This window comes from Sciurus carolinensis, chromosome 3, assembly GCF_902686445.1.
Source record: "Sciurus carolinensis chromosome 3, mSciCar1.2, whole genome shotgun sequence".
Classification (NCBI taxonomy): Eukaryota; Metazoa; Chordata; class Mammalia; order Rodentia; family Sciuridae; genus Sciurus; species Sciurus carolinensis.
This window is the reverse complement of record NC_062215.1, coordinates 12,725,214-12,747,759: the sequence shown is the minus strand read 5'-3', so window position 1 is coordinate 12,747,759 and position 22,546 is coordinate 12,725,214. Positions and strand designations below refer to the sequence as shown.

Here is a 22,546-nt window from a genome sequence, read left to right as displayed (position 1 = left end):
GAAGTGGTCAGCGAAATCAGACAGAGACGCCAAATCTGCTTCTCAAAGGAAGAGTAAGAACTAGAAGAGAAAACCCGGCCCTTTCCTGGCCTCCTCTCCCAGTGCGGCAGTACCTCGCGGGGCTCCCTGCTCGGTAGTCCTCCGTTGCTGGAAACCTCGACTCGCTGGAGGTTCTTCTTGGGGTCTGCACTGTGCACTGGCATCTCACAGCGCCTCGTCACCAGGTCTGGGCCAGTCCCTGGAGCTCCAAAGGTGGGCCCTGCTCCATCTAAGGAAGCACTTCCATGAGGAGAAAGAAGGCTGCTCTTACCACGCCTGCAACTTACTCTCTTGCTCATGCTGAACGTGCCTGGCTCACCTCTGAGCCTTCATGCTACGGCTTCCTTATCCCTTATCCTCCCAGGTGCCAGTTTCTGGATACCTCCTTAAGATCCGCTGCCTGGGAGGGCACCGCCTTCCCGGCCTCGGAGGCCAGTGCTGCTGCACGTTGCCAAAGCTGCTTTAAGGAACCCCGGGTTTCCTCATGTATCAGCTTTGCTCCAGTCAACCCCGACATCTCTCAGGACTTACGCTATAATAAAAACACGGTGACCGAATAAACACAATTATTGAGGCTCGGAATATGTCATTATTCAAACAAAATGCTCCTCACAAACCAAACAACTTAGAAAAGTAATCACTGAGCAGAAAGAACCAATGAAAATGTTTAAGGGGGAATATACTAAGGATTGTTTAAAAAAAAAAAAAAAAAAACCCAAAACTTTCTCATGCTTGTCTCCTTTTTCTATTATCAACGGATCAAGAAACCCAATTAATTCAACTGTATCCCCAAAACTATCATGACCTCATGAGAGTAGCAGAATCCTTCCTGTATCACCAAGATGAAGTCATAACAACAGAACTACACAAAGGAAAGGTCGCCGGCATGCACACGTGTGCACACACATGCACACGTGTGCGCACACATGCACGTGCATGCAGACACAGAGGCGGTTCACGTGCGAGCAATCTATCCTCAGCAACTTTAACATGGAATTCACTGTTATATGCTACTCATTCTCCTCGTCTTCATTAATGAACCACCTTAACTTTTTTCTAGGTAGTTTTAACAAGCAGAAAATAAACAAAAATCTTAACATTTACCAACTAGAAGTGTGCATGGGACACAGTTCTGGTTCACAGAATGTCATGGAAATTGCTGAGTCAAGTTTGTGGAGGTCTTTGAAAGGGAGACTCAAGTAGCATCTCTGGTTGGACCTGCATCATCGGCCCTTCTTGTGCCTGGAACATGGACAGGTTGCTAATGGAGCAGTCATTCTACCAACACCAGGCCACAAAGATAAGGGTGAAAGCTACAGATAAGATGGCTAAATGGAAAGGCAGAGGGAGGCTGGCTCCTTCAGGGAACATGGAGTCTGCACCTTGGCCCTGGTCCAACTAGTTCCAAGCATTTCGTTAAGTGGAGAGAGCAAACCTATTCAGTTCAAGCAACTGCTTGGTTAGGTTTTCTATTACTCGTGTTTGAATGCAATCCCAGGTTGATACTGCAGGTTGTGCCAGTCTAGACTTCAACGAACAGCCTTATTACCCCATGATCGAGCAAAACAGAAGCCCCGGCTCAGTGGGCACACTCCAGGTAGATCATGTTCTGAGAGCTGACAGCACTCTGTCATGCTGCGAAAGAATTATACAGATGACACTAAAGAAAGGTACAAATATTTTAATGAGAATTTTAGAACTTTCAAAGTTGTATTGCTCTAATGAGATTAAATACAAGAAAGAAATCTCCCTAAATCAAATCAGCTTAAAAATCAAATTATCAACTGAATTCAATTTCTTTCATTCCCTTCTCTTTCCCAACCTCCCCACATGAATTCTCCATAGTACCTTTAATGAAGCTTTTACAGAGAGCATCGTGTAAACACTTCTCTAAATCTCTATAGTCCTCTTTATTTGGGGATAGGGGATACTGGGGATTTAACCAAGGGGCAATTTACTATCAAGCTATATCCCCAGTCCATTTTGTTGTTGTTGTTTTTAATTTTGAGACAGGGCCCCAATAAGTTGCTGAGGCTGGCCTTGAACTTAGGATCACCCTATCTCAGCCTCCTGAGCTTCCTGGTTACAGGCAAGAGCCACCACACCCAACTATAGTCAGCATTCTTAATGGCTGCACACATTCTATCACACTGATGAATCATAATTTACTGAACAACTTTTTCCTGTTCAATAGGGTTACTGGTAGGTGAAACTAATGGCTACAGAGAGAAATCTCAAAAAAGAGGACATTACTCCCAAGTCAGTATGCAGTCAGAATTTTCAATGTTAAGATTCTGTTAGATATAAATTATTCCCAAACATTTTCAATGCTTTTCTCATGTATCCAGGATGACTGGCACCTGGATTCTGCTGGTTAATTAGATAATCTAGTTAAGTAAAATTGATCAGAAACATTTTATTTTAAAATTAATTTCACAGACTACATATTCTATAAAATTCTATGTATGAATATGAAGAATATTTTTCATTTAGAAGATCCATCCAATCACATAGTACGTTTCAAGCTTAACTGACACAGCCAGTTTATTAACTATATGGTACAACAACATAGTCAGAGAAAGAGAAAAATATCAATCCTGGGACTTCTTTTTAGTTTTATTCTTAGAAGGAATCAAACAACACCCTGTTAAGATTTCTCATCTCCCTTTTATAAGCAATATGCACTCATCCATTCCGCCAACAAATATGTATTAAGCACCTACTATGTGCCAGTTACTTTTTGAGGTTGAATGGATGATTAAGATAACATCCCTGTTCCTGCGTTGCTTGCATCCTAATGGAAAGATGGTAATCAAGAACGAGTAATGTTTGATTCATTCTATCCAAGAACATGGGAGATCTTTCCATCTTCTAAGGTTTTCTTTAATTTCTTTCTTTAGTGTTCTGTAGTTCTCATTGTAGAGGTCTTTCACCTTTTTTGTGAGATTGATTCCCAAGTATTTTATTTTTTTCGATGCTATTGTGAATGGGGTAGTTTTCCTAATTTCTCTTTCTGAAGATTCATCGCTTATATATAAAAATGCCTTAGATTTATGTGCATTGATCTTATATCCCGCTACTTTACTGAATTCACTTATGAGATCTAAAAGTTTTCTGGTGGAATTTTCTGGTTCCTCTAAGTATACAATCATATCATCAGCAAATAGGGATAGTTTGAGTTCTTCTTTCCTATTTGTATCCCTTTAATCTCTTTGGTCTGTCTAATTGCTCTGGCTAGAGTCTCAAGGATGATGTTGAATAGAAGTGGTGAAAGAGGGCATCCCTGCCTTGTTCCAGTTTTTAGAGGGAATGCTTTCAATTTTTCACCATTTAGAATGATATTAGCCATGCGCTTAGCGTAGATGGCCTTTACAATGTTAAGGAATGTTCCCACTATCCCTATTTTTTCTAGTGTTTTGAGCAGAATGAATCAAACAAAAAAAACGTATAAATGTATTCTACTGTCATGTGTAACTAATGAGAAGAATAAAATTAAATTAAAATTAAAAAAAGAACGAGTAATGTGAATTCAGATGATGACAGAGGCTATGAAGAACGTAAAGGAAGACAGACCAACAGACAACAGGAAGAGTATGGTCCAAAGAGGATCTCTGAGGAGGTGTCTCTCCACAGAGACCTGTAAGATATAAATGAGCATCAAGAAGATCTGGGCACTGGTTCCATAAAGAGGAACTCATCAGGGCAGCAGCCCTAAGGTGCAAATGAGCACATCCTGTTCTGGTCAGTTCATGGGAAGGAGCCCACCATGGCAGGCCTTGCTGACCAACATAATAAGTACCTGCTCTCTTGGTTGTGGGGGGCACTGAGGGGTTGACGTACAACAAGGCAACAATCTGATGGGCCAGACGCATGCAAAGTTCCACTCTAGCTAGAGTGTAGATGAAGTGCAGGAACAAGAGTAGGAACCAGGGGCAGGTTAGCAGACTGTCTGGCCAACGGTGTACTTCTCCAGTCCAGTCGAGTACCACTGCTTGGTCCTGGATACACAGAAGTTCACTGTGTGAGAATGTGGCCAGGCCTAGTGGACGACTCTAACTCAGTGGTGGATGCCCGCACTTGAGAATAAGGTCTGTGTCACTAATGTATATGATTCCTTTCCAAATTTTCAAACTTCCTACTCTTTTTTTCTTCCCCACTTCTGGTTCTATACATAAGTTATTCTAAATTACTAATTCTTTTTTTAAAATACTTTTAGTTGTAGATGGACACAATATCTCTATTATTTATTTTTATGCGGTGCCGAGGATCAAACCCAGTGCCTCACACGTGCAAGGCAAGGGCTCCAACACTGAGCTAGCTACAGCCCCAGCCCCTCTAAATCAGTAATTCTTAATGGGGAAAAACTGGTTAAAATTAATTCCCTTAATCCTGGCGCATCATTCAAACTTAGCAGATGCAAAAGAGAGCAGCCCTCCCTTTCTAATTTTAAGAACTGCTGTACGAACTCCTTTTTCAAGCTTCCCTGGTCTTTTGTGATTAATTTTAGTAACTGGAGAATGACTTGTTTAAGAACAAATGAGTCATGATACAGCTTAATATCCAGCAACCCAAAATCACCCTCCTCCACTGAGAATATCATTTTCAAGTATGAAATTCTCATGTTTAAAACATTTATACTCCACGTTAACGCTACAAAGCTTCCTGCTTGCAAAAGAGATGGGGAGGGACAGGCCAGGGACTAGAGACTGCAGAGAATGAGCAGCAAGTCAACCGCCTTCTGAAGCCATGTGCCTTAGGTTTGCCTCATGTGGAAAAAAAAAAAAAAAAAAACTCAGATAAAAGTTTATAACACGTGTACTTCAAAATATGTTCTTTCCCACAGCAATCCTACAGCAATGTAACTTTCTCAGGAACTAGAATGGCAGCCCTATGACTTTTGCATAGATTCAACACCCTCAAGTCATTAGGCATAGGAGAGGCAAGTGCCCAGGAGAGCAGAGGTCACAAAGGAAAGAAACCAAAGCCACTGGCTCCTGAGCTCTATCACCTCTCTTCCTTTTGAATTATGACTTGCTATAAACCTCTCCAGATTAACTGGAGAACTAGCAATCACCTCAGAGAATATCAATCAACAATATGCAGTTGGGAGGAGGATGTAGCTCAGTGGTAATGACTGTCTGTGTCACCCTGGGTTTGACGGCCAGGACCCCTACCCCTCCCTCCCCCACACAAATTGCCTTTCTATAGGTTCGTTGTGCTTAACAGCAACAACAAACAATGTGCACCAAGTTAAAAAATTCTGGTCACTTGGTTCAATGGACATCTTGCACAATTTTGTGAGGCTTAACTTCAAGAACTGAGCAGTCCCTAATTGTGGGGTTAAAAAAAAAAAAAAAAAGGAAATTCCTTCCAAAAGACAGTAACTTATAATCAAGAAATGGCTGGTATTGCTTCTGGGAGAACCCCAGAAAACATTTTTAAGATATTCCCCTCAAGCAAAGGAAATTATTTTCATCTTATTTTGGGATCTGAAACACTATTTTTCACTCATAGGCTATTTCTACAAACATTCATGATCACCTGCTATGAGTCAGAGATCGTAATATGCATCAGGGATGGAGAGAGGGATAAGATTCAGGGGAAAGCAAGAATTACACTATAACCAAAGCAATCTTCCTGTGGTAAGTCGGTATATTAATGGCCCCCGTGACTCACCTGTCCCGGGATCCATAGCATTGTGTGCTCCCCTCCCATGATGGTTAACTTTATGCGTCTCCTGGACTGGGCCACAGGGGTTCCCAGATACTTGGTCAAACATTATTTTGGGTATTTCTATGAGGGTGTTTGTGGATGAGATTAGCATTTACACTGGTAGGCTCTGTAATGTGGGTGAGAGCGATCCAATCGGTGGAAGGGCTGAACAGAACAGCCGACCCTGCCCAGGGAGGAGAGACTCTTTCTGCCTGAAGGCCTTCAGATGGGGACATCAGCTTCTTCCTGCCTTTGGACCTATTTTAAAAACAACCTCTCTTCCTGGGTCTTGAGCTTGCCAGCCTTCGGACTTGGACCAAGTTTCCATCATCAGCCCTCCTGGTTCTCAGGCCTTGGAACGAGGCTGGAGTCACACCACAGGCTCTCCTGACCCTCCAGCTTGCCACCTCCCCACAACTCTTGGGATTTGGCCTCCATGTCTGCATGAGTTTATTCCTCACGTGAAAGCTCTTCAGAACCAGGCCCACATACAAGCCCTCCTGGTTCTGTTTCTCTGAAGGAACCTAATTACATGGCTTGGTCAGTGGGACATGAGGAAATGTGATGGAAGCTTGTCATGTGTGTATCCTGAGTCTTGCCCTCTTGGAAAACTGACTTTACCACACAAGAAACCTGTGCTGCCCTGCTGGAGAGGTCAATGTGGAGGAGGGGCCTGGCCCCCACACAACGGCCACAGAGAACAGTCATGGCGTGTGACCCCACAGAAACCCTTGGGAATCCTTAAACAGGAGTGGCAGGATCAGAATTCTTTTCTTTTTGTGACAAATAACGGGCAATAGGCAGGATGGTCTAGAAGAGAAACAGTCCAGAGTCTGTGAGGCCATCCCAGGGGACAACACGAGCCCTTCCCCGAGGTGGTGTCTATGAGCTGGAGGTGGAGCCACAGAGCTGCAGCCCTGTTAGAATGGGACCCAATAGAGATGGACACAACCAAGGCAATCCCGAGGCCTCAGGCCGGGGAGACCGTGCAGAGATGGCCGGCTGGTTAATCCCTCACAGCAGGGGTAAGAGGAGCAAGCACTAGTTTGCAGGGCAGCAGGGATGCAAAAGGAAGGACATCAGGACGGCGATGTGCAGGTCCATCAGGACTCCTCAGCACCAGGCCCTGAAGCACCCTTTCTACATGGAGAGTGCGATCTGGGAAGCTCCACTGGGATCAGGGCTGCCCCGATGCCTGATGCGATGTGTCATAACGACCATGGCATTCTTCCTAGAAGCTAGCTTTCCCCTGGGTGCATCATTCTCAAACATATTGGGGACTTGAAAAGATAACTATGTTGAATGAGCTTCAAAATAATTAGAATAACTGACCTTCCCGCTGTCCACCTCACCTCTTCCACGACTCGACTCTGAGTTTGCTCACAGCTTGTGGTACAACCTAATAACAACGGGGGCACAGCACGGGCCTCCCACTGGCTACCTCTCCCTAAGCCCCTACCAAAGACGAGCAATCCCCAGTAAGTGGGTTCATTTGACTTCATTTGATGGGTTCATTTGATGGGACCCTGATTCCATTGTAAATAAAATGCCACAGGGATAAAGCTAGCTAGGAAATTCTCAGTAAACCTTCCTCCTTCCTGCACTCTAGCAGATGTACTTCTCTGTCTAGACTCCTCCTGATTCTTTAGTAACTTTTTTTTTTTTAGTTGTAGATGGACACATATCTTTATTTATTTTTATGTGGTGTTGAGGGTGGAACCCACAGCCTCACGCATGCGAGGCAAGCACTCTACCACCGAGCTACAGCGCCAGCCCCCCTGACTCTCTTGCTGGAAAATTCACTAAGCAGTGCAAACAGAGCGAAGGCCAGGAGGGTACCACCTAATTGAATGGGATGCTGAGTTCAGCTTTAAAAATAAATAAATAAAAGTGACTCAGTAAAATCCAGGAACAAGCCTCTGTTATGAGCCAAGAAGTTCCCTGGGCCAGCTTTCTGCTTAGGGTGAAGCCACTTGAAACAAATCTTTCCAGAAAGGCAGTGTCCTGAAAAGTCCTCCTCTGCACCCTCTGCAGAAGAACCCTGAGTCAAGTGTGCAAACTGCAGCTGGCTGCCACCTGGTCCCATTGCCCTGCATGCTCCAGTCTCCATGGGGACATACTGCTGGTCCCCCTTGGGAGAGTATTGACTGCTAACATCTCAGGATTGCATTGTTTCAAATTTCTTGTTTCATTTTAAGATTTCTCATAGTCATAGTGACCCCAGACTCTGCTTCGCTGAAAACCTGATCCTCAAGTAGAGTTTTCTGAACAATCATGTGGGATTGAGAAGAGGTTGGGGATGGGAGTAGATGCCCCCGGTTCACAGCTCAGAGGTCTGTTTACTACCGGACTCCAGGAAGCCACTTCATCACCTGAACCTCAATTTTCTCATTTGTACAGTGGGAATAATAATGTATACCTAGTGTATTTGTATCTGTTATTCCCTGAAGTAATTATCTGAAGGAATAACAACATTCAGGCACACGAGCTATTTGAAGACGAAGGCCCTGTTTTTAACCACTGCATTCCATAGCTGTTGGCAATAATAAATGCTCAAGAAACTTTAATGATTACACATAATGAAACAATAGATGCAAGAAGGCACCAGACATGCGAGAGATGTTCAAACACATGTCATGTAATATCATAAACCTGCAACAAATTGTGCAGACTTGAACTGTAGTGGCCAGTTCCTCAGACACCATTTCCAACAAAAGCACTCAGGTCCAGGGAATTCGGTGTGTATATCAGGAGCTGTCTGGTATTTTTGAGATGACTCCAAAAAACCAAAACAAAACAATAAAAACAAGGAATCCTTCATGCTAATTATTGATCTCCACCAGGTAGAAGCTATAACTTAATTCCCAACAGTTAAGACCACGGTTAGAAATGGATACTGTAAAAAGCAAGAAAGCCCTCAGGTGTGCCCACCCGCAAGATGCCATGATAATGACACTGATGAAACAGCCATTCCTAGGTACTGGGGAAGTTCACTGAAAGTCTCATGTGACACAAAAATATCCAAGTAATTCAAGACCTGACAAATACAGCTGGTGACCAGATTTTAGGTTAGCAGACCTTTTCTGACTGATTCTCTTTGGTGCAACAAATGTTTTTTAAGCATCACCCTGAGTCAGGCCGCATACCAGGCACTCTGTTCTCAAAGAGAAAAGGTAAAGGACTTTCCCACAAGGAATTTGCTGTGTAGCATGACCACTAAGTAATGTGACTATTTTTTTTTTTTTTTAAAGAAACAGGCATATTAACTACAGGTGCCTGATAAGCTACACAATTATTTTGCCATGATTTCCTGGCTTAACACACAAAAATTCTCTGCCAGACCTGAAGTCAGAGATAGTTTTTTTATATTTCATAAGAAAATCACTATTTCTACCTTATCGTCTTACCTCCTTTTTGGAACCAAAAACAGTACTGTCCACTGTCAAGGGTTTCCTGGGCTGACCTGGTTACCTTGGATCTTGGGTTGCTTCCCCAAACCATCTCGACACACTTTCAAAGGCTGACAAGGTGCCAAGGGTAGAGATTTTGAAAAGAATGTGTTACTGGCCTTGTAAGGTCTTTCAAAAGTGGAGTTCCAAAGATGTCTAAACTGTAGCAACCTAAACCACTGGACTGAGTGGATAAGTCCCAGGGTGCCTCCCTCCCTAGAAAACGCACCTTCTGGTAACTAGTTAAAATATAAGCGTTTCATTTGAAGTTACATCACACATTTCTTTCAGTTGATCAAGTACAGACCAGGAAGCAAATGCACAACCCTCTCTCTTCTCACTGGCCAGAACTTGGGAGATCAGGACAATGCACCCTCCACAACCCAGCTGTCTCCCACAGCTCATCAGAACTATGGATGAGGATCTAAGTCTTCAAGGCTATTTTAATTCCCAGCAAAATTAATTTGGCACAAAGGCAGCAGGAGTCCCTTCCTTTGCAGGAAATACTTCTGTTACTGTGAATCTGGTACATAAAATAATCCACCCACTGAAGAGCAGAATTAGCAGTGGAGTTTTTGTATTGGGTTTGTAGCCCTGAAATAATTTCTTTTTTAAGGTTTCCTGTGGGATCACGGCAAGTGGGTAAGGGCACCCGTGGGCGGATGCCAAGGGGGCTTCCTCAGATACTTATCTGGGGCATCCCATTGGGACCTGCACAACACTGTGAGTCTCTCTTGTATTCTTATGTCAAGTCCTCTTGTTCCAGTGCTGTCCAACAGCAGCATTAAGATGTGCCCTCCGGCCATCATGAAAAGAGAGCCTACTTATTTCTAAAAGAAAAATTTGAAGTGAGCTAGATGTGTATTAAAATGTCAGCATCTTCATAAAGCCTTCCTTCACTCTCTTGAGATGCACCTGCGTGTCCCCTGTCCTTCTGCTAAACTCACCAGGGCTTTCCAGGCACGGTGGCCGTGCTGAACAATCTTACAGTGTACCCGTGGGCGTGCTGAGCTCGTCTCTGCAATTAAAAGGTGATCCTGCGCTTCGGGGGCAGGAACTCTCTTGGCCTCTGTACCCTTCACATCAGGAGGCCCCCAGCAAACATTCAATAATCTCTTAAATTCACTCTCCGTACATATAAATAGGAACACCAAGGTCTAGAAAGAACTTTGGTGACGTGGCCAGACAGGGCTGTGGATCCCCACCCCAGGACTCTTTACTGCATACTAAGGGAGGTCGTACAAGTCTGTGGCACCTGGACCTTACACAAACCTCACTTCACTCTCTGTCTTCTCAAGAATAGACAAATGTCTTAGAGTATAAGGGCTTTTGCACACAAAATCAGCTCGTTTCCATATTAAACAGAAAAGTACATTTTGAAAAAAAAATAGAAGATCCACTAATTAAATTTATGTCTAGATTTATTTTAAATGCTTTAATTTTTTTGTCATAAATGAATCTTTGAAATGTTGAATTTTAAACAATGCAGCAGCCTTTTTTGTTTGATTGGTTTCTGGGACACGGGGAAGAGCTGAAGAACAATGGAATTCTCAAGATGCTTGTAAAGAAAGCAGTTTTGCTTCCAGGACATACAGCCACCGCCCACACACCCAGAGTCCAGCTGTCCACGGTACATCACTTCTGCTTGGCAGCAACGTGTGCCCTGGGTTCCGCTTTTGGTTCTAGGTGTGGAGAGTTGGTGCATTTGGCTTCTTCCAGGAAGTCAGCTGCCCAATCTTCACAGACCTGACCTGCACCCAGATCCCAGGCAAAGCTCCGGACTATGAACTGATCTGCCCTTCACGGCCTTTCACTGACTGCCCTTCCCAATGTCTTGCCATCAGCCCTCCCGTGACACAGCCTCCAAGGGTGCAGGTTGCCTGCTAGGTGAGGTGCGACAAGGACCCAGAAGTCCCCTGAGCACTGTTCAACTGCACAGCCCAGAACTGAGAAGTGTAAAATACCATGTCAACCATTCTCCCCGGACAGGCCAAAACCACTGGTGAAAACACACAAGGAGGTAAAAAAACAGCATGACTCCCCAAAAAAGCAACAAAAACACAAGGAACAGCTCTTTCCTCCAGATGCCTGAAGCCTTTGATAGACCCCATCATCACCACTTGACCAATATCACCATATCTGGGGGGAGCTTGTGAAAATGGAAGGGAGACAGAACAGAAGAAGAAAAGGACCAAGGGGACGGAGGAGGGGAGGGAACAGGGAGATACTGGGGAATACAATTGAGCAAATTACATTGTTCTATTGTGGACATGTATGAATATGTAACAATGAATTCCACTATTATGTATAATTATAATGCACCAATAAAATTTTTTTTAAATGCCCATAATCAATGCATGGAATAAGCATACCGAAGAATATGTATCTAGCAAAGAGTCGTTTGGCATTTGTATTATTTTATACATAGCACACACAAACGATGTCCCTCCCTATTACTTCAAACACTGATTGGGGAGGGGTGTGTATCATGGTGTTAAGTGCAGGACTGAGATTGATATGATCCTCTGAAAGGGCTGCTTCACAGCTTTTTTCTCACTTAAGAGAAAACAAAGTATAAAAGGATTGAACGTGCTAATGGATACACACATGCATGCACGCCAGCGTAGACACATGCACACGGGGGGGGGGGGGGGGGGGGGGCTGAATACCCTGGCTTCCCTCTAACAGGGCAGGCCTGGTGAACAGATGTAACTTAAGATGAATGGAGACTGTTCTAAGGATAGGAAGGAGCACTGAGGGACTGACAGCTGGAGAAAGAAAATTGTAAGGAGTGAAAGGAAGAAGGCTGGGGAAGAACAGGCCCAAACAGACCATAGCCCACAGCCCTCCCAGGGCAGGGAAGAGAATCCCGGTGCTCGTGGCTCTTCCACAGTGCAAAGTCACTGTCATCCCCCATGTGCTCAAAGCAGAATAAGGCCCCATTCCCTCTTCAACCTGTCCATGTCTCCATTCTCATCTGAATCTGGTGGGGAAGAGAGAAAAGCTATTCCTAAGCCTGGAGCGTTCCCAGGCTATTTTGCAATGCTCTTTTATAAAACCGTGGATGCAGGGCAGGATACCGGGCAGGGTCCCAGGCTGTATTCTGAGGCTGCCCACCTGGAAGTGCAAACTTGCTCAGACTCAAAAGGCCTTCCCAACACGGAGTGGGAAGAGTGCAGCTTGACCCGGGAGCCACCCGGAGCCTCATCCACACTCCCCTGCTTTTGAATCCTGTCTCCAAAGATCTGCAGCATCGGTGGCTGAGTTCACCTCTAACAACATCCCCTTAAAAGCCCCTTGCTTTCCTTTCTGCTCTACTCGGTGTGTGGGGATGCACTTCAGAGTCTGGAAGAGGCTTGCCTCCTTTCCCCAGGCCCTGGGAGGGAGCACCGGCCAGGGAGGTGCTGCTCATCCAGAAGGGGCAGAGGAAGGGCTGAAAACTTGGCCTGACGATCATCCAGGGGCCCTTGTGTGGCACCCTGAAGCCCTAAGAGGTTCTGCACTAATGCAGGCTTTCAACTACAGCTGCTCCTTGTGCCCCAAAGAGCATCTCAGTTCAAAAGAACTCGGAACAGTCTCCCATCTGGCTGCTGTCATCTGGGTACCGCTGGCTTATCTCTCAGTACTCTTCCTTCCCTTTCATCTTGAAGATGGCAGAGCAGGTACAATATTTGTGGATTTCACACGCTCTGCAAACCCCCCTCCTCCATCTGTGACTGCTGGGGCACCTCTGAGCTCAGGGAATGCCATTGTTAAGCAGGACATGAACAGTACATCTTAACCATCCCTTGTGGTATGAAAAAGAACATTAATTCAAGTTTTTAAATTTTTCAAGGGGGGAAAAAAACTCAGGGCAGCTTTTCCTCCTAAATTCTCCTTCATTTCCCCTAAACCTTTTGTTCTTTCAATGGATCTGTTTCATGCCCTCTAACACTTTTCTAGGTATTTGAACAGAGCTTTCCATGAGTGCATCAGGTAGGAGCTAACCAGTCACCAAACTCACTCTTCCCCTTCAGACCAGATCCTTGGAGGAGCCAACCACAAACCGGTCAGGTACCCGAGAAGCAGCACATGGCAGTACCCAGGCCAGTTATACCTTCCCTCCATGCTCCTCAGTCTGCTTACTACAAAATAAAGAGGTTTGGTCTGGAAACTTCTAACTCTAGAATTCTGTGATCTTAAAGTTTATTCAGGAAAAGATAAAACATGAAACTCCTATACTCTCCTCTCAGTTCCATATTCTGATGTCTTCATGCTTTTCCAGGACCTGCCTGGTACAGTTGAGTTTCGCCACCTTGTGACTCCTCAAGACATGCTTGAATAATTACACAGTGCGTAAACTCACCCTGCACACAGATGATACCTCTGCCCTGGCTGCAGAAAGCCCTCATCTCAGGTCTCCTAGCTCCAAAGAACAAAAGGCACATTTTTCTCTTTGGAAGACCATACACCATCTCTTAGGACTCAGGATTGGCTGATTTTTATATCTTTTTGTATCACATGTACCTTCTTTCTCTCTCATCTTAAAAAAAAAAGCAAAAAAAAAAAAAAAAAAAGCATCTCTTATCTTTACTTAAGGATATTAAAATGAGGCTCAGTGTCAGAGTCCCCAAGGCCCCAAAGTACCTCCATCCATTGAGGTATTTGGGCCAGAAATCTTAGAGTTACTTTCAACATTTCCCTCTCCCTGACCCCACGGTGACCAAGAACTGCTGATCTGCCTCTGAATGCATCTTGAATGTGTTTCCTCTGTCCATCCCCATTGCCTCCAGCTCCCCTGCCTCCCCTGGGGAGGAGCAGCCTCTGCATGTTCTCTACCAACCCACCTCCTGCCCGATCCATTTCCTAAACAGTGTGTTATATCATTCCTAGTGTAAAACATGCCCAGCACCCCACTGCTTCCCGGATGGTGTTCCAAATCCTTCGGGATTGTTAACAAACATCTGACACCTGACTGTCTCGTGTGCTCATAGGCCGAGCTCCTTCCCACGTTTGGGCTGTGAACGTGCTCTTCCCTGTGTCCGGGACGTACCTGTAGCTGATGTCCCTTCTTTCCCTTTTGCCTGCCTATGCTCTACCCACTCTTGAAGCTCAGCTCAAATGCCATTGCCTCGGTGTAGCTCCCAGATCAGGTCCCTCAGGTCAACCTGCTCAGTGCACCTGTGTCCTGTTTTCATCAGTGACTTTTTTAAAGTCCCCCTTCCCCTGAGCAATTCCCTTCAGGGCAAGGAGCACATTTCTGTCCTGGTTCTTGCATCCAAGTCACCAGACAAGAGCTGGGAGTGTTTCAGATTCTCAGCATAAATACTTAACTGAAAGAATGAGAAAGTGCAAAGAAGAAAGAGAGGAAGGGGTGATACAAACTATCTATACTCCTGCAGCCTGTCCACATGTCCACTCCATTTCTTAATTTGGTTTTTGAGAAGGGGTCTCACTTTACTGCCCAGGCTGGCCTCAAACTCGCCAGCCTCCCTCCTCAGTCTCCGGAGTCGTGCATGTCCAATTCCCTACTCCTGCCTAACCCTGATGGTACCAAAATGGGAGGAGATAAAAGAAAAATAAGGAACGTTAAGAGGATTAAGATAGGAATCATGAGCAAAGAAGTAGAAGGGTCACCACATGATTCTTTGGGACACCATCAAAAAAGAGCAAAAGGACTTTGGGGTTTTGGAAAAGTTGGGACACAACCTTCCTTCCATCTATTTTTTTTAATCTCTAAAATGCTCCAAGTGGAGATGGTATTCCAGAAAGGGGGACCATATGGGCAATTGAGGTGGGGGAGGAAAGACATGAGCTTTGTTGGCAGACAAGGCAGTAAGTATCCATGAACTTGGGCAAAATTTCTTATCCACAAAGAGATGAAGCAAAGTGGCCTCTAGAGGTTACCTCTGGGACCTTTGTGGAACACGGAAGCCCTGTGCCCATGGCGCCCACTTACTGCTGCCTCCACCGCCATCTTAACTGTGGCGTGGTGTTTCAGTGCACTGAAGGTCAAATGAAGGTCACCAAAGGTTCCCTCACATCATGGGTTTCAACCACACACATCTGAGTGCCGTAAAACCCACAGTGAAATCCTCTGAGAAGGGAAGAGCTGAGCCCTGCCTGCACTGAGGAAGCCACTCGAAATCCGAGTTCATCACTGGGAACAAGTGCTAACAGGGGCACCCCTGTGAAGCCCACACCATAAAGTGAGTAACCACTGATCTGGCAAAAGCAAATCAGAGTGGAAAAGTCCACTTATCCAGGCCTCCCTTGCAACTTCTTTTCAGTTAAAATAATATCTTTCACGTAACACCCAAGTTCCCTTCCACCCAATATATTTCAGAAATTGACATTTCGTGTCCACCTCCCTCTCGGATCTTTTTGTTTTGTTTTGTTTTGTTTTGGGATAAGATGAGATTCAACAGTCATTCAGTAGAGAAGAACAATCAGGACACAAATAAATGCAACGATTTGGCAGCTTCAGAGATCATTGCTCAGTGAAACAAATACAAAGTCATTTCCAACAATGGTAGCACTTAGAACCCTACCTAATGAAAGGGTAAGACTACTCTCGCGAAGAGAGCAGCCAATGCCAAGGATGGCCCCATCCGTTCAAAAACCTTTAGAAATAAACTGAAGGGTGATTTATGTTCGTTGTAAAATGTGTCAACGCAGTCATTGCAATAAATTTGGTGGGCTGAGTCAACGTGGCTGCCCAGAGTGGAGGAGCACAGCTAATAATTCTCCTCTGAGGACTTCTCTGAGAAGTAGTCCAGGGCTCAAAAGGACTATAAATCTGCTCATTAGCGCAAGCCGAAGTTACATGAGACTAATTGAGAACTGTCTTCTCATTAATAGTCTATGCCAAAACAACAGCTGTACGGTTGTTAAAAAAGAAAAGAAAGCTCAGAAATTCACATTAACATCAAATAATGGTTTGTAGGCTACTTACATCAGTGTCGGGTCCCTTGTCTGCACCCGGGCATGAGAAAGTAACAAATTCATGGCACCTCTTGTGAACCACAAAACAGCAAACTGATGGAGAGAAAAGAAGACAAAAATCAGAATGGCCTCGATCTAATACATGGACTTCGTTCTCCAAACAGGGCTACTTATGGTTAGAAGTCATTTTAATTTCAATGTACATAGAATCTTATAAACAGCAATCAGAAGGCAAGTCACCTAGGCATTGTCAACAATTTGTATTGATTGACTCACTGATGATAACGTCACAAAATTCCAGTGCTGTTAGGAGCCCAGGAGTCCTAAGCTGTGGCTCCTGCCCTCTAAAGTCAAAGGAGAGGGGAGATATAGAGTGCAAGACAGTTTCTTAAAATCCAAGTCAGAATCCAAACCTAAAGAACTTGCGATGTCCCATACCACACCTACATGCACACTTACACATGTCTGCACATACATGAGCTGACATTATACCCTGTTAAAAAAACGCAAATACAAAAAGAAGAACTGATTATAAATAACCCGTGAGCATTCCTTTACGTGGTTTGTAAGACATCCTCAGCAGAATTCTAAGCTTAAGGGAATCATGAAGGCCCTAACCCAATCTCCAGAAAACAGCCCTCTGAAATGGTGGAAGTTGGGGTGTGCCCAAACAACTTCTTTCTGCCTGTTACTACAGATGCTGTCAGGAGCTTGGGGAGTCCTGCAAATCTAGCAAAATCTATATACAACGTGGCTGCCCAGAGTGGAAGAGCACAGTTAATAATTCTCCTCTGAGGACTTCTCTATTTTCCAGGCTCCACGTGGTTTTCATACCTACTCCTGGAGATGTATCAATAAGATTATCTGTTAGAGAAATGAGTAAGCAAGCCCCTAAGAGGTTTGCATGGATCATACAATGTGGAGAATATGAGCAATAATCGACCTAATTAGCCAGACCTTCAAAGACTGAAGTCTAGCTTCAAAGGGCAGCCTCCATTACTGTTGGTCCTCATTAAATAATAAAAAGGTTCTAAGGAAACAATATACACTCAGAAGTGTTGGGGAAGTTGCAAGCTGTGGTTTGAATGTTTGTTCCTTCCAAAACTCACACTGAAATTTGATTGGACTGCATGGGTTTTGGGAGGTGGGACCTTGGGGAGGTGGTTGGGCCCTCAGGGTTTGGTCCTCATGGGCAGGATTTATGCCATAGAAAGAGCAAGTTCAGCCCCCTTTTGTCACTTTGCCTTCCATTGTGTGAAGATGAGGTGTTCCCTCCATCTGGAGAAGGCAGTAAGAACAGCCTCACCAGATTTTAGCACCTGACCTTGGACTTCCTAGCCTCCTGAACAGTGAGAAAATAAATTTCTGTGCTTTATAAATGACCGGTCTCGAGTATTCTATTATAGTAGCAGAAAGCAACTAAGACACTACACAAAGAAAGATAGAACTCCTCAAATTCTCAGTTCATGTGCTATTTTCTCCTCTCATCAATAATAATGCAACTCCCTGCACACATGTTAGTACACGAAGGAGATCAAAGAGGGTGAGCCATTTCAGTGGGTGGGAAAGGATGGCAAGTTTGCTGAGAGCTGAACTCCCAACAGGAGATCAAGTACTGAGAGGATACTTAGAGGACCTTGAGTGGTCAGAAAGAAATTCAGAATATTTTTGATGAGCTTTGAAGTCACTGAAAGGTTTTAAACCAAAAGTAGCACAGACAAAAGCGATACCTGAGACATGCAAATGGTAGCAATATGAAGAATTTAATAGAATAGATTTGGGGCCATAAGATCCAGTTAGAAGTCTTTTGCATAGTTGAGGTACGAAAATAACTGTCCATCACTATTCAGGTTGCTAAGATATGGAAGTAATAGATGCCAGAGAAATTGCAGAAGAATTTCAGGACTTGCTGATGAACCATGGATACCCTGCATCGAACATCCTATTTCATATGACATACACATACCTATGTACACACAGACATGCATACCTATCCAAGCCCAGAGGATGAAGAGATGGGGATTCCATATAAGGGAAGAAGAATCAGGAGTGATTGTTGGGTGGGAGCCATCACAGAATAGTTAATGAATAAAGATCTCATAGAGAAGCACCCTTTTAGAGGTGGAGCTGCCCAGGAGAGGGGCTCTCTCGGGCTGCCACAGACCATCCGCCACACAAGATACACCTGCCCACTGCTGTGCACCGTCAGGGGCTGGAAGAGGTTGGAGTGAAGCAGAAGAAAGGGCCCCCGGGCTGCCCGGGCAGTGCTGAGCCAATGGAAGGGCAGCACTGAGCTCCTGGGAGTCCTCAGAGGAGCGTCCTTTCCACTGTGTTCTGCTAAAAGCATCTTGATTGCAAAATCCTCCAAGGATAGATAATAAAGCAGGGCTGCGAAGGTGCAAATTAATCTGATCTGCTCACAGCCTCAGGCACACAGTCATCTCTCATTCACTGGAATCAGAAAGATCAATTATGAATGGAAGGGGTCAGAGCGGCAATATTCCTGATGGTGGTTTATTCTAGAGACGGTGTTAGGAGGAGAAAAATCAGTATTCTGATTTCCCACTTAATAGTTTAAACACCCAGGTCTTTCATCCTTTTTATTTTTTAAAGTCATCTCCACATTCAGATGAACACTGTTAAGAAAACCCATATTTATCAAATCCCTCTGGAAAGACATTTTATCTTTTTTATCTGTCGTTTCTATCCGCATCTCCACGTCAATGCAATTGCATAGCTCCAGCTGGAAGTATTTCTATTGCACACCTCAAAAAATGTCTCATTTCATATTTTTTCCTGAGAAGAACCAGGCCATCACTGCCCAGTATAATTTACAGGGAAGCAAAAACCCAACTACCCCCAAATTACATTATCCCACCCTGCCTGAGGAGCTCCCTCCCCTTCTTCCACACACAGAAGCTTCTCATTTTAATGATTGGATTCACCCAACAGGAGACAGACAGAAGGGAGAGGGGCCTTGTGTTTCTAAAGAGTCACTCACAGATGTGGGTTAGCTGAGGATGAAGACTCCATAGGCCTGTTCGAGAACTCAAGATTCATGAAGGATAACCTCCAAAGGACAAGGAAATAGGATATGCCCAGCTTGGGTGACTAAGGAGAGAAAGCTTGGTCCCTTATCTTTAACCCCACCCTCACCCTCCATGAAGAGATGGAGATGAGGACCTTGAAGTTGGGCTGACTCTGGCTGGATACAGCATTTTCCTGGGAAAGTCTGCCCCAGTAAACCCAGTTATGACCAGAGATTCCAAAATGGCTGGTCTTGACCTTTGGTTTCAAGTTGCAAAGTAAAGTGGATAATGCACATTTTGTTAGACAATATAATCAAAATATTTGAAAAGTCTTGCTAGTGAAGTTAAACAAATAGACTGAGAAAATAAAATAAGAATATTCCGGACTTACCTGGAGATAACCAGCATAGATTTTTCTCTGGCTAAAAATTGGAGGCTATTGTCTTTCACATTTTAAAATCTAAAGGAATTTATCTTATGTTATGTGGAGTAAGGGGAATTGGGAGAAGGGGAAATAAGGTGGTTCGTGGCACATGATATACCCTCAACTAAATACCTGCCTGACCTTGGCAGCCAGGAATTCAGCTGGGAGGAAGTGGAGACACAAATCAAGGCAGATTCTTTCTGTTTCATGGTTTTATAGGGGTCCAGACTCTTAGTCCTTGAACAAATCTGTGCTTAAAAAGTCACAAGGCTGCTCAGCGAGACTGAGTTGGAGCTCATTTCAAAGACTGTGGGTCACCTGTGTCTGCGAAACCAAATAACAGTGTGGAAAACAGGAAGCTAACCCATGTCTTAGAGACACAAGATAAATCTTCACGCCATTTACTGCTAAGCACAAAATCACTTTCCTCTAACCCTCTGCATGATACACTTATCCTACCCCACAGAGATGGATAACTAGATGACAGAGTGCACACTCACATGGAACAAATGATGAGGTGGGACAAAGAGTGACACAGACCACAGGCTTGGCCAAGTATGTTTCTTAACACGCCCTGATTTTGGTGTTGGGAATGCTCAGTCCAGAGACCCCTGTCACTCACCAATCATGCTTATAGAAGTAAATGAACTAAACAGAAACTAGGAGCATTTTCTCCATCTGTCATAAGTGTATTTCAGAACCACAACAAATAACAGGCACCTAATTTTGGCTCAGGAATTCACAAAAATTTCAAATAAAGAATAGAGGTGTTGAGACTCTGCAATGCCGATATTAACAGTGCTCTCAAATCACGCATCTTTGTTTAAAGAGACTAACAACCAACAGAGGTCAGGTAAAACACCAAAAAAAATGAGAGAGAAGCAACACTCCCTTCTGCTACTGCTCCCCCCTTAAATGTGATAGGAATGAGATTGGCTATCATGTGTCAGGACCCATTAAACACCCTCAGGGGGACCCAAGAGTTGTCTCTGTCAAAAGCCATCATCATATAGATGACTGCCTGAGGGTTCTTGATCCTGAAGAGAGCCTGAGAAAATGTAGGTACAGTGGCTTTTCCCACAAAGGTTTGACAAAAAAAGAAAACAGTGAATTGATGCTATGGATGATAAAGGAGCTGTATGTAGCAGAGTACTTGCTGGCCAGTCAATGCTGACTCTCCCTCAGGAGTGCCCACTGGCACTGGTCACCCTCAAATCATTAAGGACAGCAAGAGTTCTGACCTAAGAGGAAAGTTCACCTAAGAGTACTTAGTCACCATGTTATATCCACTAGGAGGCTATTGTTTTCTTTAAAAAAAAAAAAAAGAGGAAGAAAAGGTGAAATGAAAAGTGTTGGCAAGGATACAGAGAAATGGGAACCCACATCCACTGCTGGTGGGAATGTAAAATGGTACAGCTTTTGTAGAACAGTCTGGAGGTTGGCTACAATCTGAACATATAATTATCGTATGATTTAGCAATTCCAATAAGAGGTGGGAACAACCCAAATGCCCATCAACACATGAATGGACAAATGGAAGGTGTTACACAAGGAGTCAAATCCTGACATGTGCAGCAACGAGGATAAACCTTCATATATGCTAAGAGAAAGAATCCAGAGGAGAAGGGACAAATGTGTGTGATCCCACTCTAGAACACAAGTTACCAGGGACTGGGACAGGAAAGGAATCAGGATTTGGTGATCAATGGGTTCAGTTTCTATCTTACATGATTAAAAAATAAAAATTCTGGAAATGGATAAAGATGATTGCACAACACTAAATGAATGTCTCACTACCAAATTGCTCATTTAAAATTGTTTCAATGATAAATCTCATGTAACATGTTTTACCACAATAAAAAATATTTAAATACTTATTCAAACTAGAATAATAGTCTTGAAATTCTAAAAAAAGAGGCACAGGAAGGTGCAGACAGCTTTATAGTGATTTATGTCCACAGTTGAGTTTTAGTTGAAACTCAAGAAGGAGTACCAAGATAAGAGTATTTGCTTCCGTTCCACAAAATTCTAAATGAAATCAGTGCCAGAATAGACAGGGTCATGGGGAAAGCTTAGAGCTCAGAGCCAAGGGCTCCCGTGACCGTTGGGGATAAGAGATGTGCCACCCCCCACCCCAGTCTCCCAGGGCACCTTGAGCTGTAAATGTAGATGGTGAAGATGCAATCAGGACCTTCAGACCACATGCGTGGCTCTCTTGTCAAATTGTTGAGATACTTTGTCACCTAATGCTATATGCACAGTGGCATCAACCCACCCACACTGACAAAGATTGCCATGTTCATGGAGGGGGAAAAATACATAATGCTGTGAATCATTTCCCATTTCACCTTAAAAAATTAAATCTCCTTTCATTTCACCCTAATTCCAAATCCTTTCAAATCCATGAAATAGACATGTAAAATGAAATATAGGCATAAAAATTTACTTGATCCAAAATTAATGGGAAAACCACCATGCTGTAACCAATTCTGAATTCCAGGAAGAACCTACTAAATTTAATGGTGTGATTTTGTTTAGAACAGAAGGCTGGTAGCTGAGCTTCCCTGAGTCCTTTTTTTTTTTTTTTTTTTTTTTCTTCCCTTCCTTCTTTAAATACATAAATGGTTGCCATCATGTGAGATGATTTTAATTAAATTTTGCTTAGCTGGAAAGGATTAATGAAAGGTAACGTCACATCAAAATCCAATGAAGTGAAAATCTCTAAGGCAAGTCAACCGCTTTCAGCTTTGCAGGGAGAGTAATGAAAAATTGAGCTTATATTATATTTGCATGTTAAAAGAAAATTATTGGTTTCAGATTTGTAACAATGAAAACAGTCTTCTCCTGGGATACATGTTAAAGTTGTATGAAAACAAATCAAATAAATGTGCCTTGTCACATAGCATAAGGCACGCCATTCTTCAGACGGCACCGGCTCTGCCTCCTAGCACGCACACGCAGATTCCCAA

At 43.8% G+C, this 22,546-nt stretch overlaps 1 protein-coding gene across 2 annotated transcripts in view; it reads right to left on the bottom strand.

The window, feature by feature from the left end:
• Nucleotides 1-22,546, bottom strand: part of Prkca (protein kinase C alpha) — a 403,509-nt gene that overhangs the window by 235,465 nt on the left and 145,498 nt on the right. For both annotated transcript variants that reach the window (XM_047543070.1, XM_047543071.1), the window contains exon 3: nucleotides 16,135-16,217. In XM_047543070.1, coding sequence (XP_047399026.1) covers nucleotides 16,135-16,217 — 83 coding nt within the window. The remainder of the gene's footprint in view (nucleotides 1-16,134; nucleotides 16,218-22,546) is intronic.